The sequence below is a fragment of the Micropterus dolomieu genome, linkage group LG19 (genome assembly GCF_021292245.1).
Source record: "Micropterus dolomieu isolate WLL.071019.BEF.003 ecotype Adirondacks linkage group LG19, ASM2129224v1, whole genome shotgun sequence".
Taxonomy (NCBI): Eukaryota; Metazoa; Chordata; class Actinopteri; order Centrarchiformes; family Centrarchidae; genus Micropterus; species Micropterus dolomieu.
In genome coordinates this window covers 14,807,066-14,822,377 of record NC_060168.1, presented here as the reverse complement: position 1 = coordinate 14,822,377, position 15,312 = coordinate 14,807,066, and the positions used below count along the sequence as shown (strand labels likewise).

General features: G+C 42.4%; 2 protein-coding genes across 3 annotated transcripts in view; one reads left to right on the top strand and one right to left on the bottom strand.

Annotated features, from left to right (window-relative positions):
- LOC123957631 (ras-GEF domain-containing family member 1C-like) overlaps positions 1-12,470 on the top strand; it is a 20,975-nt gene extending 8,505 nt beyond the window's left edge. Inside the window, exons 2-14 of one of the 2 annotated variants that reach the window (XM_046030570.1) lie at positions 4,393-4,602; positions 4,818-4,940; positions 5,165-5,302; positions 6,904-7,125; positions 8,258-8,332; positions 8,800-8,898; positions 9,373-9,475; positions 9,563-9,642; positions 9,740-9,835; positions 9,956-10,051; positions 10,136-10,259; positions 10,374-10,446; positions 10,541-12,470. In XM_046030570.1, coding sequence (XP_045886526.1) covers positions 4,399-4,602; positions 4,818-4,940; positions 5,165-5,302; positions 6,904-7,125; positions 8,258-8,332; positions 8,800-8,898; positions 9,373-9,475; positions 9,563-9,642; positions 9,740-9,835; positions 9,956-10,051; positions 10,136-10,259; positions 10,374-10,446; positions 10,541-10,565 — 1,458 coding nt within the window. In that variant the 5' untranslated portion in view covers positions 4,393-4,398 and the 3' untranslated portion in view covers positions 10,566-12,470. The remainder of the gene's footprint in view (positions 1-4,392; positions 4,603-4,817; positions 4,941-5,164; positions 5,303-6,903; positions 7,126-8,257; positions 8,333-8,799; positions 8,899-9,372; positions 9,476-9,562; positions 9,643-9,739; positions 9,836-9,955; positions 10,052-10,135; positions 10,260-10,373; positions 10,447-10,540) is intronic. The other variant, XM_046030571.1, reaches the window with a different exon arrangement.
- Positions 12,471-12,925: 455 nt separating this feature from the next.
- tmem126a (transmembrane protein 126A) lies at positions 12,926-14,039 on the bottom strand. The gene has a single exon (XM_046030572.1). The coding sequence runs from the start codon at positions 13,889-13,891 to the stop codon at positions 13,274-13,276; it is 618 nt and encodes a 205-aa protein (XP_045886528.1). The 5' UTR covers positions 13,892-14,039; the 3' UTR covers positions 12,926-13,273.
- Positions 14,040-15,312: the final 1,273 nt, after the last annotated feature.

The window sequence follows — 15,312 nt, the reverse complement described above, 5'->3', positions numbered from 1 at the left end:
GTTAAATATTTAAAAACTAAGGGATAGTAAAATAAAACAAAATGAAATTTCATAATATGTATTTTATTTTACCTAAAAAACCATGAGACATGTCTTTCTCTAGTTAAAGTTGCTCCTGTGCAATAAATCGGTTATGTCAATAGAGGGCGATAGAGAGCAAAAAGTGTGTGTATTCAGAGTACGTACACACACCGAAAATCCACACACATTTTCGATATTGGCATCTTTTTGAGGACCTCTCTGAAACTTTGAGAGAAGCATGTAAACAGACTCTGGAGGCCATTACAGTGAAAATAAAGTGAGGACCGGCCTAAATGTCCTCACTTTGCAAAATGGTCCTCACTCCAAAGGTTAAAAACCCTTGCTTGTCCTCACAAAGATAGCTGTACAAACACACACACACACACACACACACACACACACACACACACACAGACAGCTACACAGTCAAGGGTGCTGATAAAGATTGTGTGTCTCCAGACAGTGCCATTCTGTTAATCAGGATAGAACAAAGCAGGCGGATCCCCTGATGGCAATGATAACAGTCTGACAGTATTGCAAGACAAAACACTCGCGCGCACACACACACACACACACACTGCAAGGGTCCTGAACAATGACACTCCCCCAGCTGTCTAGACAGAGTGCAGGGCTGCCGTTGGCTGACTGTTGGAGATCTCAAGGGGGATTAGAGCACACGCCACTACACTCACCTGTTCTTAGCTGCTTGTTTCTCAGTGTGTTATTTCATGCAGTGTTGATGCAATATGACTGGCACAGAGGGACCTGGGTGTGTCGTGAGATATGGAAACAAGTTATACATAGTGTACAGCTGGTTACATTGTAGGAAGAAAAGCGGTGTAAGCAATATGGTTGTAAAATAATATAAGAAGTTCGAAACCGTAGTTATCCATAAAGTAGCTGTCCATTTTAGTTTTCATTTGCCAGTCATACGTAAATACAAAAGTAGCTTAAAACAAGCACAGTGCAGTGCACCAGGACTAGTCCCATTCACCTCCGTTGCACTGCAATGCTCTTCTATAACATTGTCATGATGGCCAGTAAAAATAATGAAATTGATGCAGGAGAACCAGAGATATTGTCTTTTTCTTTCCACACATTTTTCTTCCTTGTTGAAATTTGGCGCCTACATTAACCACAATCCGTCTCGAGCAGTTTGGTCAGAGATTCGGGTGTGTTATCCTAGTAGCAGTTATGCTTATATAGTCTCGAGCTGCTAGCCTAAAGTAGAGATGAGGAGCAGAACTTCACTTGAGGCAATTTATCAGATTTTTGGCAGCTTCCTAATGAGCCACATGTGCCGTAGTACTAATAAGACATGTACACAGACATAATACTTTTATTTGTAAAGTCCCCCTAATGACTAAAGAATTTTAAGAAATGAAGGGAAGTTCAAATACCATTGTCACTTTTGACCAAAATGGCCGCTGTTCAGCAAAAAGTTACATACTCTCACATTAGCTCGATTTAAGCACTTGAAGATGCATCAGTGCAGTTTTCCTCTTCTTTGTTTTAATCAGTTTTAAGTGACACTGTGACAACTAGGTTGAGGGTGTGATACACAGACACTGCCGATTGGTCTCTCACAAGATGTACACATCTGTACCTGACTGACCTCGACCGTTAAAGACCATGATGTATCGACTGACAGAGAAGCTGCGCTGCGATGAAATGAAGAACCAGAGCCGGAGAAATTCTGGAGGGAGAAGAGGAGAGCTGAGGAGGAAGCAACTGTGAGAAATAAGGAAAGTGAAGATCTTCACAAACGATAGAGGAAATCATTGACAGTGTGGGCACGTAGAATAACACTCTCCGTCACTTCCACACTTATATGAATGCAAACACACTGGCAGAGATGTGTGTGTGTGTGTGTGTGTGTGTTCATTTGTATGCATGTGATGGCTTACAGATAAACTCCTGGATTTAGTCAGACACACTCCTAGAGCTGAGCAGAGTTTGTCTTCCTGTCAGTCACATCACAGAGGAAGTTCCTTCCAGTTACCATAAGGCTTTCCTGCTGCATCTGTGTTTTTATAAAGGCATGTTGGATTGGTTCACCCCTCTCTGTTTATCAGACCATGTCTTCTCTGCGGCTGCGTGTTGTAATCCAATCTAGAGGAGGTCGCTGCAAGGGCACCCCCGGCTTTCCCCTTTTGTAACGTAATCTAGACAGTGCCAGTCACTTTTATTGGAGGAAAACAGCTTAAATGTTGTAATGAAGACACTTCAGGCCAGCATTTTAGATTATGGTAGTAATATTTTTTGTTCCAGGTTTCCGTGGTAATGTCTAGTAATGCAAAATACACAATTTAAAAGCTTCTTCAAAGTTCAGGGCAGCGAGAGACACAGATAAAAGTTATTTGTATCTGTGTATGTGAGTTTTCCCTATTAAGTGTATAGCTTCAATATGTAGACTGATATAGCTCAATCAGATGTCCTGAGTGTCATCTGCTCGGTTAAACACCTCTTTTTTTCTCCTCTCACAGGCTGTTGTCACTGTTTCACAGAGTGGGGTTTATTAAAGGAGCCAAGATTATAGCTCTCAGGAGCAGACTAGAAGATGTCGGCCCTCTTTAACCGCAGTGTATATTGTGAGAGAGATGGCTGTGGGTGTCAGCGGTGTGAGTAGGAAGGAAGGCTGTTAAACTGTCCCACAGAAAGGCTCCCCATCCCCCAGCCTTTTATGTGCCTGGCTGTGCATGTTGTTGTCTAGGTGTGTGCAAGTGCATGAATATTTGCTCATGTGTAAGAGAGCAGGGAGAACAAAGGAAAGCTGAACTCCTCACACAGGAAACTTGAGACATCACTCCTGCACGCCTGTGTGTGCTTGACCTTTCACCCCAGGGACCCAGGGAACTGTGACACCGGTATATCAAGATGGCTGATAAGTGAGGGGGGTGGAAGGGAACCTGAAGGTCACCAGAAGATGAAACGATTGCAGCAAGCCTGAGTCATTGCTAGGTTTGCTTTTTAGGATATTGGTGATCGCTGATGTGGCCATATCATGCCATGTTGCCATTTCTCCGATATACCGTTACTTCTCTGAATTTGTTTTTCGTTTGTTGCGTTACCTCTCTTCTGCTTTAGGTTTTAGATTTCACACGTGCCCAGGCTGTCGTCTAGGCTACAAACAGCAGGAAGAACATGGCGTGTTTACATCTGAAATAACTTCCTGCATGTTGCTTAAGGTCTCGCTGTCAGCATGTGGGTGTGCTGCCTTTCATGTGACTCCTGCAGGCGTAGAGCCTTTGTGCTGCTGAACTCGCCTGAAGGCGCCCAGAGAGTACAGTTGTCCTTGGTGATGATGAGTGATTCAGGTACATCTAGTCACCAGGTTTGATCAGTGAGAGCAGGAGCAGAGTCCATTTTTATGTCAATTAATGTCAAATTCAGACATAAGAAACCAAAAGTGCAAAATCTAATTACTTGTTAATTTCCATGTACACAATTTCATTTAATTTAACCAGTATTTTTTTATAATTTCCTCTGCATTGCCGTAAAACTACTGAAGGAAGGATCTCTGTGATTTATCAGTTACTTGTAGATGGCATTAAAGTGATGATGATAATTGCGCCCTGGGGATCACTCTGGGTTTCTGTAGTATCTCTACCCCAGCGTGCAGTATAGTAAGTGCTTCCTTCCACTACAGCTGCTGTGTTGGTCCATTGAGTGAAGGAGCATGTTGAATTTTTTAAACGCGTAACCGAAAGCATTATACGCTTATAGGGAAAGACATACAGGGCAGAGATGGAGGCCACACGATTGCTTTCATGCAGCAACAGCGACTGGGTGACCCACATTTTCGTCCTCTCCTCTGTCTTTTCGATGTGGGCAGCTGTTTTGGGGGATATTCTGTATCCCCCGATGACGGCAGCGGATCATCAGTTGGATGGAATGAGTGTGTTGCTGCGTAGAATGAGCGCAAGGGGGAGAGTGTGAAGTAAATTCTGTTTCACACAATGCTCTACACTGTAGTCCATTGTCATCAGAAACAAACAATATGCGCAGAGCTTCATTTAACTTGTTTAGAAAAATACAGTTGCATTAATGATACAATATAAAGGTTTCATGTCACTACTCCAGGGATTTCCATGAAAAATGTCTCAGGCGAAGATCTTTCTATTGAGCATGATTGCAGGTTTCCATCCCAAATCACCATTACCACCAACTGCTATAAGTGGAGCCATCGTGCCAGACACCTAATGCGAGCAAAATTTGCATTCAATTAATTTCCTCTTACTGATTCAAATTAACTACTACCAGTAATACTTACCAGTAGTACTTCCCATTTCATAAAACCAAACCTTATCCCTCTTCCTCATTCTGTCTATATTCTGCTGAAAGTTTTTTTCTGTTCTGTTTGTATCTTAGACAGGAATGCCCCAGACTGTGTGCTCAGGCACCATGTTCACCACTCCTAGTGGCTTCAGCCCTCATCTGGCCTGTGCTGAGCCTGAGGAGGAGGCCCCACAGGAGGGCCCGGGGCCCGGGGCTTGCCTGGCTGATGGGCCCCCGATCACCTCCGCCTCCTTGGAGACCCTGATCCATAACCTGGTCCCCACTGCCGATTACTACCCCGAGGTAAACGCAAATGAACTACTGTCACTCCGATGTTCATTATAAACTCCATCAGAAAGTCCATTTCAGGTTATAGTTGTAGTGACAGTGCTGCCAATTAGATGATTAGCCCCATGTCTCCGTTTAAAGTGCTGCTCCGCTCCCTTTAATTACAGAAAGCCGCAGTGTTTTTTATTGATGTAGTGGCTTAGCGAATGTCTCCTTCTGTCCTTTGACAGAAAGCCTATGTGTTTACCTTCTTGCTGAGCGCTCGTCTGTTCATCCCTCCTCCGGAACTGCTGGCCAGGGTGTGTGAGCTGTGCATCAAACAGCAGCAGCTGGATCAGAGCCCACTCGATACGGTCAGCACTGCACCATACACAAACACACAACTCCTGAATGAAAATGCACAAGCTAATGAACAGAAACACAGTCACAGCAAAAAGCATTCAGACGTACCCGTGCTCTGCATGTAGGCAACCATGGATTTTCCGGCCAGATTGCTGACTTTACGATAGTGTTTTCTTTTGCTGAGGGAGTCACACGTGCAGAACACACTAAACCTCTTTCACTTCTTCAACAACAGGCAAAAGTGCGCAAGTTTGGTCCCAAGATTCTGCAGCTGCTGACAGAGTGGACAGAGACATTCCCTTCTGACTTCAGGGACGAGAAGATGGTCGGACACCTTAAAGACATCGTCCACAGGATAGCGCCATGTGATGAGGTACACTAATGACCAGCAGACCAGTCATCTTCACCAAAGACAGGAATTTTCTTTTTAATTTGGTAGGATGCTCTATTTATAGGATAAAACAACAAAAAGGTTACTACAAGATAATAATTTGTGATGGGCTGTAAGACTCCTGATTTTGATCCATAGTGTAGTTGTTGCCATTATAGCCTTTATAAGCTGCAGCCGCAGTGAGGAACTCTCTGATGGGGAACGAAATTCAATTATCATCACTACCATTGTAGCAGGGTGATGGAAGGAGTCAGAGTGTCAGTGTAGGGTGAGTAGCCACAGCTCCGTGTTACACAATCTTGCATTACAGAAGAGGAGAGAAGAGGAGAGAGGAAGGAAGGATGTTAGAGGAGTGGCTCTATCCGCAGCCTCAAGGGAAAACAGAGGGAGGGAGATGGATGGATGGAGAAAATGGGGGGATGGGATTCAGGGGCACAGAGAGCAGAGGAAGAGGTAGAGGAGGAGGAGGGTGATGGAGTCAGAGTGGAAGACCAGGAAAAATGGAGGGAGGTGAAGAGAGGACAGAAAGCGGGGAAGGGCAGGTGGTGTTTACAGCTTGCTGTAACAGTTTGGGTGTGTGTGTGTGTGTGTGTGTGTGTGTGTGTGTGTGTGTGTGTGTGTGTGTGGATACATGTGGGAGCTGTGGCTCTGGGTCATTTGTGAGACAGACTGACCTAACTGGCCCCTGTGACCAGTCATCTGGAGAGAGGGGCACAGAAACACACATTCCTGGACACAACACACCGCGCATTGCTACTGCTGTAAAAACAAAACCTCGACAACATGTTTGAATTCAACTGAAGAATGACATTGTTAATTTTTGGGCTCATTAAATCCTCCCGAACAGCATGAGAACATGTAAAAATACATTGTTGTTGTTCTAAAAATAAAGATGGTATTAGTAAAATGGAGTCAAGGATCAAAAGTAAAAGTACTCACTGCATATTTGGTCCCATTCAGAGTGTTGTGCTTTGATTTATATTACATAATTGGATTATTATTAAATTCCTTAAAGTGCAATCAGCATTTTACTGTTTCCATTGGTCAAGATGGAGCTAATCTTTCTATACTGGAAGGCACTCAATCCATCCATCCATCCATCGCCAACCGCTTATCCTGCGTACAGGGTCGCGGGGGGCTGGAGCCAATCCCAGCTGACATCGGGCGAAAGGCGGGGTACACCCTGGACAGGTCGCCACTCCATCGCAGGGCGAAGGCACTCAAGTCTATAACAAATCATCATATTGTAGATATATGTTTTTTATAAAATTTTAATCTGTAAAGTAACTATTAACTCCAGCTGTTAGATAAATGGAATGAAATAAAAAGTATTTTTACCTCTGAAATGTAGCGGCGTAAAAGTATAAAGTAGCATAAAATACTAATACTAAGATACTAATTTGAATAACTCTACAGTAAATTACCTGTTGTACGTTAAATTGTTCAGAAGTTCTAAAATAAAGAGCTGGGATAAGAGAAGAGAAGATAAAAAAGCATTAATAAATTATTCATTAAAGTCATTATTGACAGCTCCTCTCCTCTCCTCTCCTCTCCTTTCCTCACTCCTCCCCTCCCCTCCCCAGGCCTACTGGAAAACCCTGAACCAGGTGCTGCAGAAGCTTAGCCAGAGGCTGGCCCTGATGAGCCAGGGGGAAGAGAGCATTGTCAAAGTCTCCCTCAACGCCTCCTCCATCTCTGATAAGCTGGTGGCCTTCAAAACCAAGCCTCCGCCCATCCAGAAGGACATGCTCTCCATCTGCAACGACCCTTACACATTGGCACAGCAGCTCACCCACGTGGAGCTGGTGAGGAGAAGGGAAGGGAGAGGGAGGGAAGTGCGGGTCACACAGAGGTCAGGGTAAGAGATGATAACAAGGATGGATGAGGAGGAGTGGAAAGGATGAAAGATGGGGTTAGCGAAGGTGCTAAGGAAGGTAAAGCATGGGGTGGAGACATACAGTTGTCCAAGTCAAGGACATGACCATGGAATATAAGACATCAAATGAGGAGATAGAGTGGATAGAAAGAGATTTGAAGGTCATAGAAAATGACTCAGAAAACAAAGGAAAAAATTGTATAATAGCAAACTATAATTGGCAGAATCACTTAACATTGTGATCTTTTGAAGCTCGCTTTAGGACTACTGTGATTATTGCTTGTCAGCTATTCCAGCGCTATCTGGTCATCACCCAGAGTCACAAAAAGGGAATTATACAACGAAAACATACATGAACAAAGGATCTCTGCAGTGTCCCTCGCATAGCATGTGAGCATATCAGCCTATTCATGTGTGTCTTGATGTGGGCACATGTATCTGTGTGTGTGTGTGTGTGTGTGTGTGTGTGTGTGTGTGTGTGTGTGTGTGTGTGTGTGTGTGTGTGTGTGTGTGTGTGTGTGTGTGTGCCTGAGTAAGCTTGTACCCTTGTCTGAGTGGTGACATCACCCTAGAAGTCAGTGATGTGCCTGGGGCTTTAAACAGAGGATAAAACCGCTGTGGATATGTGACCTGACAGCTACGCACACACACACACACACACACACACACACACAAAAGGAGAGAGAGAGTGAGAGAAAGAGAGAGAGACAGACATGTGCACACATACAGGACTATTTCTGTTGTAGGTTTTAGCAACATGCTAATTCTGACTAAAAGGAATTAGACTCCATTGTACTTTCTGTCACTGTTTGTGTGTGCAGCACTGTTTTTGTCTGTGGATTATATCACGAGTCGAATGAGTCATTTTGATTGGTATGTGACTGCGCAGTCGTCTTTTAATAGAAGTGAATATTGTCTCTCGTGTCACTTTGAGGAAATATGATTCCAATGAGTCACGTCAATGAGTCATTACTTCCCCTTATTGATTGTCTTCCATTACTGAAATGAAAGAGTTATTAATGGGACTACCCCCATCGGTGTGTGTGTTTGTGTTTTGCCAGGAACATTTGAGACATATCGGTCCGGAGGAGTTTGTCCAAGCCTTTGTTCAGAAAGACCCGCTAGATGGAACCCAGGTATGCTTTTATTTTAAGTGTTTATAAACCCATAGTCTGTTCGCAGGTCAAACCACAGGAGTTTTGGTTTTGGTTAAATGTCAGCAGGCAACAAGGGTCAAATACAGCACAGAATTATAACATCGCACACTTAAGCAAGCACACACAAGTGGGTTATCTGCCCTCCCTGTGATACTGTTGAGTGTACACTCGTTTTTTCCCACTGTTTCTCGTTTACTGTAGTCTTCATATTCAGTTGCAGTCTCTTTCACTCTTCTTCCCTCCCATCTGTCCTTCCCCAATGGGTTTTTTCGTGCTCTCCATTGATCGCGCTATTTCCGCTCCCAGCTCGCTGTCTTTGTCATTTACGCTCACACGGGGGGTCAGCCTGCAGTCAGGAAGCTAATTAGGATGAGAGGAATTCCCTATGGTAGAACTCCACAAACTGACTTGTGTTTTGTGTGTGCGTGTTTGTGTATCATCAACAGCCATGCTTCAGTGACCAGAAGAAGAAAACCTCCAACTTGGAGGCTTATGTCAGGTGGTTCAACAGACTGTGTTACCTGGTAGCTACTGAGATCTGCATGGTGAGTGGCAAATGTTGGTACACCAGGTGCTCATTTATTCTGACACTAGGCTTCAGAAGCAATCAAACGGCACACAAACTGTACTCATTGTGCCAAAAATGAGTATGAGTGTGATAATGAAGTGTACTTGTAAATTGATAGGACATACTACTGAAAATGTGAAAACATGATAAAGTATAGTTGGATTTTTATATTCTTATTTATTATATCTCCAGTATTTCTGTATTTTTTTGTATTTTAAATAATAATTCCTGGAAAAAACATAAATTACAATATACAAATAAACTGGCATCAGATAGATGCAGTGTAGTTGTTACAGAGCATCACTGCCCCCTAATGGTTAATCTATGTTATTACACTAGTAAGGATAGTTTAATTATTGTATTTGTGATGGTACCTGTAAAGAGAGATAACATTCAATTCAAATAAAAAAAAAAACAAGTAAATATCAAACAATAACATCTGTTTTTGCAGCCAGCAAAGAAGAAGCAGAGGGCCCAGGTGATAGAGTTCTTCATCGATGTTGCGAGGGAGTGTTTCAACATTGGAAACTTCAACTCCCTTATGGCCATCATCTGTGAGTCTATTTTGGTGATATCTGTTATCTCAGAAAATTATCCTGCATGACCTGGTATTAATACCTGAAATCCATTTCTTCCCGTAGCTGGTATGAACATGAGTCCCGTGTCACGGCTGAAGAAGACTTGGGGCAAAGCCAAAACTGCCAAGTTCTTTATTCTCGAGGTAAAACACAAATCCATATCTTCACTTGCTGAGAAGAACAAGATATATAATAACTTGGAGTTGACAGGGTATTGCTTTTTGTGATTTGCTTTAACAGCATCAGATGGATCCTACGGGAAACTTTTACAACTACAGGACGGCCCTGAGGGGGGCCGCCCATCGCTCTCAGACTGCCAACAGCAACAGAGAAAGGGTAGGGCTCCGCACCACATCGCCACTATCACTCTGAAAGCATTCTGGCATCGATTCAATCATTTATTTTCATCCTCATGTCAATATTTCCTTTATCTTCCTGCCTGTTTTCTCTCTTCAGATTGTGATCCCCTTCTTCAGTCTGCTGATCAAAGACATTTACTTCCTGAATGAAGGGTGTGCCAACCGGCTGCCCAATGGCCACGTCAACTTTGAGGTGAGCCAGTGGCTTTTCTCCTGACCCCGGCTCGTTTAACCTTGCGAAAAAAAAACATTCACTCAGTGTGGTTTTGTTTTGTAGAAATTTGTGGAGTTGGCACGGCAGGTTGGGGAGTTCATGACATGGAAACAAGTGGAGTGTCCATTTGAGGAGGATCGGGCCATCCTGCACTACCTCCACACTGCTCCCATCTTCAGCGAGGACGGTAAGAACCTGTTTTTACTTAATAAACTTCTCTGCACGTGTCGTTATAGTTTGCTCAAACTAACCAATCCTCTTTACTTATTTACCATTTATTTCTTTTCTCATTCTTCCCCAGGACTTTACCTTGCGTCCTACGAGAGCGAAAGTCCAGAGAACCAGGTAGAGAAGGACAGGTGGAAAGCACTCAGGTAAGAATAACAACACGTGTCAAATGAGGCATGGTATCTGTTGTAAACCGACATGCCGTGCTTCATGAACCTTTCGTCTCTTTTCTCCCATCAGGTCTAATGTTCTGGGAAAGACATGAGGGTCTGATGGCAGCTAAGCCTCCCACCAGCGACGGAGCGTGCGTTCTCATTGCACTAAAATGAACTGTGAAGGAACCTAGCTGGTACTTAGGTGTTTTTATATGAAGAAATGGTGGAGAGAGAGAGAGAACAAAAAAGAAACACGATGAACAGGATTCATCAAGAAGAGTGTAAAAAAAAAAAAAGGACAAAAAGAACAAATGACATAAACAAAAGTTAAGTGAAAAAGTTAAGCTATGGAAATTGGAGCAAAATGCCTTTGCAGAATATTAGCTATGAGTGATGAGGTAGAGTATGCTGGAGAGGGATACGGCCTCTCCTTCCCCCTTCCCTCAATGTGTGTTTACTCTGTGAAGATATGTTTACTACTATAGAGAGTACAGTTACAGGGAAAACCACTTTATAAAATGAAATTCCTACTGATGCTATCGTTGTTTTTGTATTTGCTCTTTCTCTTCCCCTTAGGTCCAAAGCCTTGTCTAGGTACTTAATTTTACTTTTTTTCCTTTTACTTGTAATGTACTGTAACTTACAATGATGTGAAGGGCGCTGGCTAGCCCGTATCCACTGTCAAATTTTATAGGTCTACTGAAGGAACGGCAACTGTGTGTATCTGGGAAGACAGACGAGGACATGCCTTGAGCATTTTACCAGTTCATCTCATGTGTACTTGTATGTGTGTGAGTGTTTGTGATGCACTCATGTCTGTTCAGATTGTCACTCTTGTCTTGTTTTGCATGAGAATGACTGGAGAAGCCGGTTTATTGGTCATCTCTTCTTGTGTTTTTATTTATTGTATTTTATTTTGGGAAAGTGTTAAATGGGGAAGATGAACTGTTTAAAAAAAACTGTTTACTCCTTTTTTTTTAAATGTATTGTGCCATTAATGCAAGACAACTACAGTATAGCTTAACAGTCACAACAGGAGCCAGGCCAGGTGTAGATTGTGTACAGGTGACATTTACCCTTCATCTTTCTGCTCTCCAGGAAGTTTTCTCTGACTGACGTTCAGTTGTCTGATATATTTATGGAGATTTCTGTGCTGACAGATGTATAGTTTTTATTGTAACTTTCCTTTACTGAATATGAACTCCAATGGCATGCTACAACAAGTGTTTTTAAAGGGGCATTAAGCATATCCACCTTGTAAAGATTACTACTGCAACACAAACTTTGTAGTCGTGATGCATTGTTGCATTCTGTGGAAGGACAATGATGACTCTGAGACTTTTGTCTTTCTATATAGTGAAGAGGGAAACTTGTGCCATATGAATCACTGATTGTTATGACAATTCAGGTTCCTCTGACTTGAAATGTGTTGTTTATTGTTCTGTGGGATTGTCACTGAACTTAGTTTTTTAACAACTTTGTCGTGATTCGGGAGCCATTTTTTGTGGGTGGGTGGTGGAGGGAGAGGAGGTGTTATAGGGAAGGGGTCGGGAACTGTGTAATTATAAGTCTTATTCAGTTTGCTATAATTGATTGATGTCAGTGTTTCCTCTTAAGAAGCACCTTTCCCTCTCAATAACAGACTGATCTAATTCTCCCTCCTCATTTGTCATCAATAAACTTGCTTTCCCTGTAACACGTTCCCCGGCTAAGTTAGGATTATTAGAGAGCCAGAGATGTGAAGTCAAACCTGCCATTTAAAGTGAAGACATGTTTTAATAAAACATTGCCTGTGTTAAACATGCGTATTCAGTGACAATCACATACATTACATCGGTTCTGCTCTTTTTAACAGTGTCACTGCATTGCCAACTTTGTGTGCAGTTCAAGGAGTAGAGTGTATTCAGTGTTTTTCATGGTGATTGAGGCCAAGCAGACACACTTTAGCCTTCAACATCACTGCAAGATGTGTGACTGGTTCCTGAAAAGCCTTTAATAAAAGTGAGCCATGCTTAGTTGATTGTCTGCAATTTACTTTGTGTAAGATAGGGCTGCAAATAACCAATGGATATTTTCCTTCTTTTCTTATTTTTTATGGTTACTTTTCTAAATTAATCAGTGAGTTTGGTCCATAAAATATCCAAAAATGGTTGAAAATGTTAATCACTGTTTCCCAAATCCCAAGGTGACGTCCTCAAATGTGTTGTTTTGTCCACAACCCTAAAAATATTCTGTTTACTGTCATAGAGGAGAAAGGAAAGTAGAAAATATTCACATTTGAGAAACTGACCTCTTATCAAAATAGCGGGCGATTAATTTAATCACAACTAATGACAACTAATCGATTAATCGTTGCAGCTTTGGTGTAGGATAATGCTTGGTTTGATCGATTTCCATTTTTCTGCCCAGTCAAGGTTTGTGCCTCGATCAAAGCATTGCATTGACCACGAATTCACACAAACAAGCATGATTTTCCAAATAAAGAATGAGCTCTGACATTTTATTCAAATACAACCACATGACAGGCACATTACAAGATTTCAGCTGCAATCGAGGCATAACTCAAAGATGAGTCACCAAAGATAAATTCATTAGGGAATCAGCAGTCAGTTGCAGCCCTGTGTTTAGCAGTGTCATGTAAAAGGGGCTGCAACTAACAGTTATTTCCCTTAGCAATTAATCTTTCAGTTTCACAATTGTGAAGTGAGGTAACCCACTTTTTTCAGATTTATTTCTGGGGAATAAATCTCAGGCATATTGTATATGAAATGGTGAATTGATCAGCATAAACACCACGAGACTCTGCTAATCATTCATTTTAGTCTTTGAGTTCCTCTCCGCCTGGACCAAATGTTATCTGGGCCAGTTTGGTGTACATTTCAAAGTGCCTGGAGCTCAGGTAGGTACCGAAGAAGGCCTGGAGCACCAGCACTGCCCTCATTCTCCTCAGGATCGGTCTGGAGAGGTCCACCCAGTACCGAAGCAGGTTGCCCTTCTCTGGCGTCGGTGCTGTGGCGTACCTGGTCGCGAGGCCAATATTCACAGGTAAGGCCAGGAGGATGGGGTACACCCCACCGCCGACCACGCCAACAAGTGCGCCTCGCATCAGGGCACAGGAGGGACAGTTGAGGTCACCGGACATGAGGGGGCTGGACACCGCTGCATTGTACAGTGCAAATGTCGTCAGGAAGGGCAGCACGGCCATCGGCAGGCTGGAGGTGATGGGCGCCTGTTTAACATTCAGAGCTCTGCGATACAAGCTGTTAGATATCAGTCCTGCAAGTGCAGCGTTTCCCCCCAGATACATGGGTCCATACATGAAGAGTTTCTGATCAATGTCAGGCAGCCTCTCGAAATTCTCCGCCAGCATCTCAGCAATCGCTGCTCTTGTGAGCGCTTTTCCAGAGACGCGCTCCTCCTGCGTGTTTTTCGACATCTTCACAAATAATGTTTAAACAAAAGTCCGCCGTTTTGTAACTCGAGACCCTTGTGTACAATTTGGATAAGTCGTTTACCACATTTGGGTAAGGTGGTCCTCCAGATGAGGACAGAGCGCAGACATGTCTTACCCACAATTCAAAGCGCAGCAATTAGGGTTTTATTGCCCTGAGTGCGGCCTCCAAGGCTGTTTACGCCACTGCTTCTGTGAAGGGTTATTATTATCCTACATGTTGTTTCATATGTCGCAGATTCAGATGTTTGTTTGTTTGTTTTAATGTAATGTTAGAAGCCTTTCTTAGTAGGCCTGTTTGTATTGTATTAAAATTCCACTTTCCCAGAACCAACAGTAGGTTTATTTTGCAGCCTATTTCTACTCTTGGTTTGAGCAAAATATTTGCTCAACTAAAACTGGCATCTTTTTTAACTTTCAGGGTATTAAAGAAACAGAAATAAAACAAAGATTAATAAACAATAAACAATATATAAATACATTTGTTACAGGGCAATAAATTGCGAGTCACAGTTGAGCTTGCCCAGCTTTGTTACATACAAAGAAAAGTAAAGGACAGTCTGCTGCCAACTAATAGATGGTGAGCTTTTGGATGGTAGGCCTATCTATTGTAAAAGCTTTTCATATATGAGAGCCATTTTTGGTCAGCAATACCAAAACCCAACAAAGAGTATATTGAGTAAACTTTTCAGAAGTATTATATAATTCGTTTTAGATGAAATATGTCAATCACTCCAAATAATACAGTCTGAACTTTATTGTTTAAAAACAAGTTACACCAAAGTGCATTAGCGTTTATACAAAGAATACACCTGGTTCATTCACCAGGTTTCAACCAAACACAGATAAAGTGATCAATGAAAAGATACAATTAAACCTGTGCGAAAGACTAGAATATGCTCTAAGGCAACCTAAAAATTGTCACAGAGTCAGCCATCTGATATTTTCCGGGAAACTGTTCAGTAGTCTAAATCCGACAAGGCCCTGCCACAATTCCTCAGATGTAAACATGGTCAGAAACTTATTTGAAGTTTAATTATATTGTTCGTTATCTGGAGAATAGGTTCCAGTCACTGTGCTGGATCTCAAGATTGGTGCAGTATTGAGCTGCAATGATTAATTGAATAGTCGACTAGTTGTCAACTGTTCAATTAATCGCCAACTATTTTGATAGTCGATTAATCGGTTTGAAAAATTATCTGATCCCTTTAATGTCATTGCGTGTTACAACCATGGTTACAACGAAAGCTGGAATCTCTCATAAAATAAACTGTTTCCATTCACTTAGACACACAACACTCACAGGCTCACACAGTAAAATCATGCATGTTGCCTGATTGTACCTGAAAGGATTTACCGAGGACAACAAAATCCATTGGTGAAGCGAGGGGGCGTTGTGTGTGTTA

Bases quoted from the DNA above. Each gene is read 5' to 3' on its own strand.
- tmem126a (XM_046030572.1), bottom strand. From the start codon at position 13,891: ATGTCGAAAAACACGCAGGAGGAGCGCGTCTCTGGAAAAGCGCTCACA.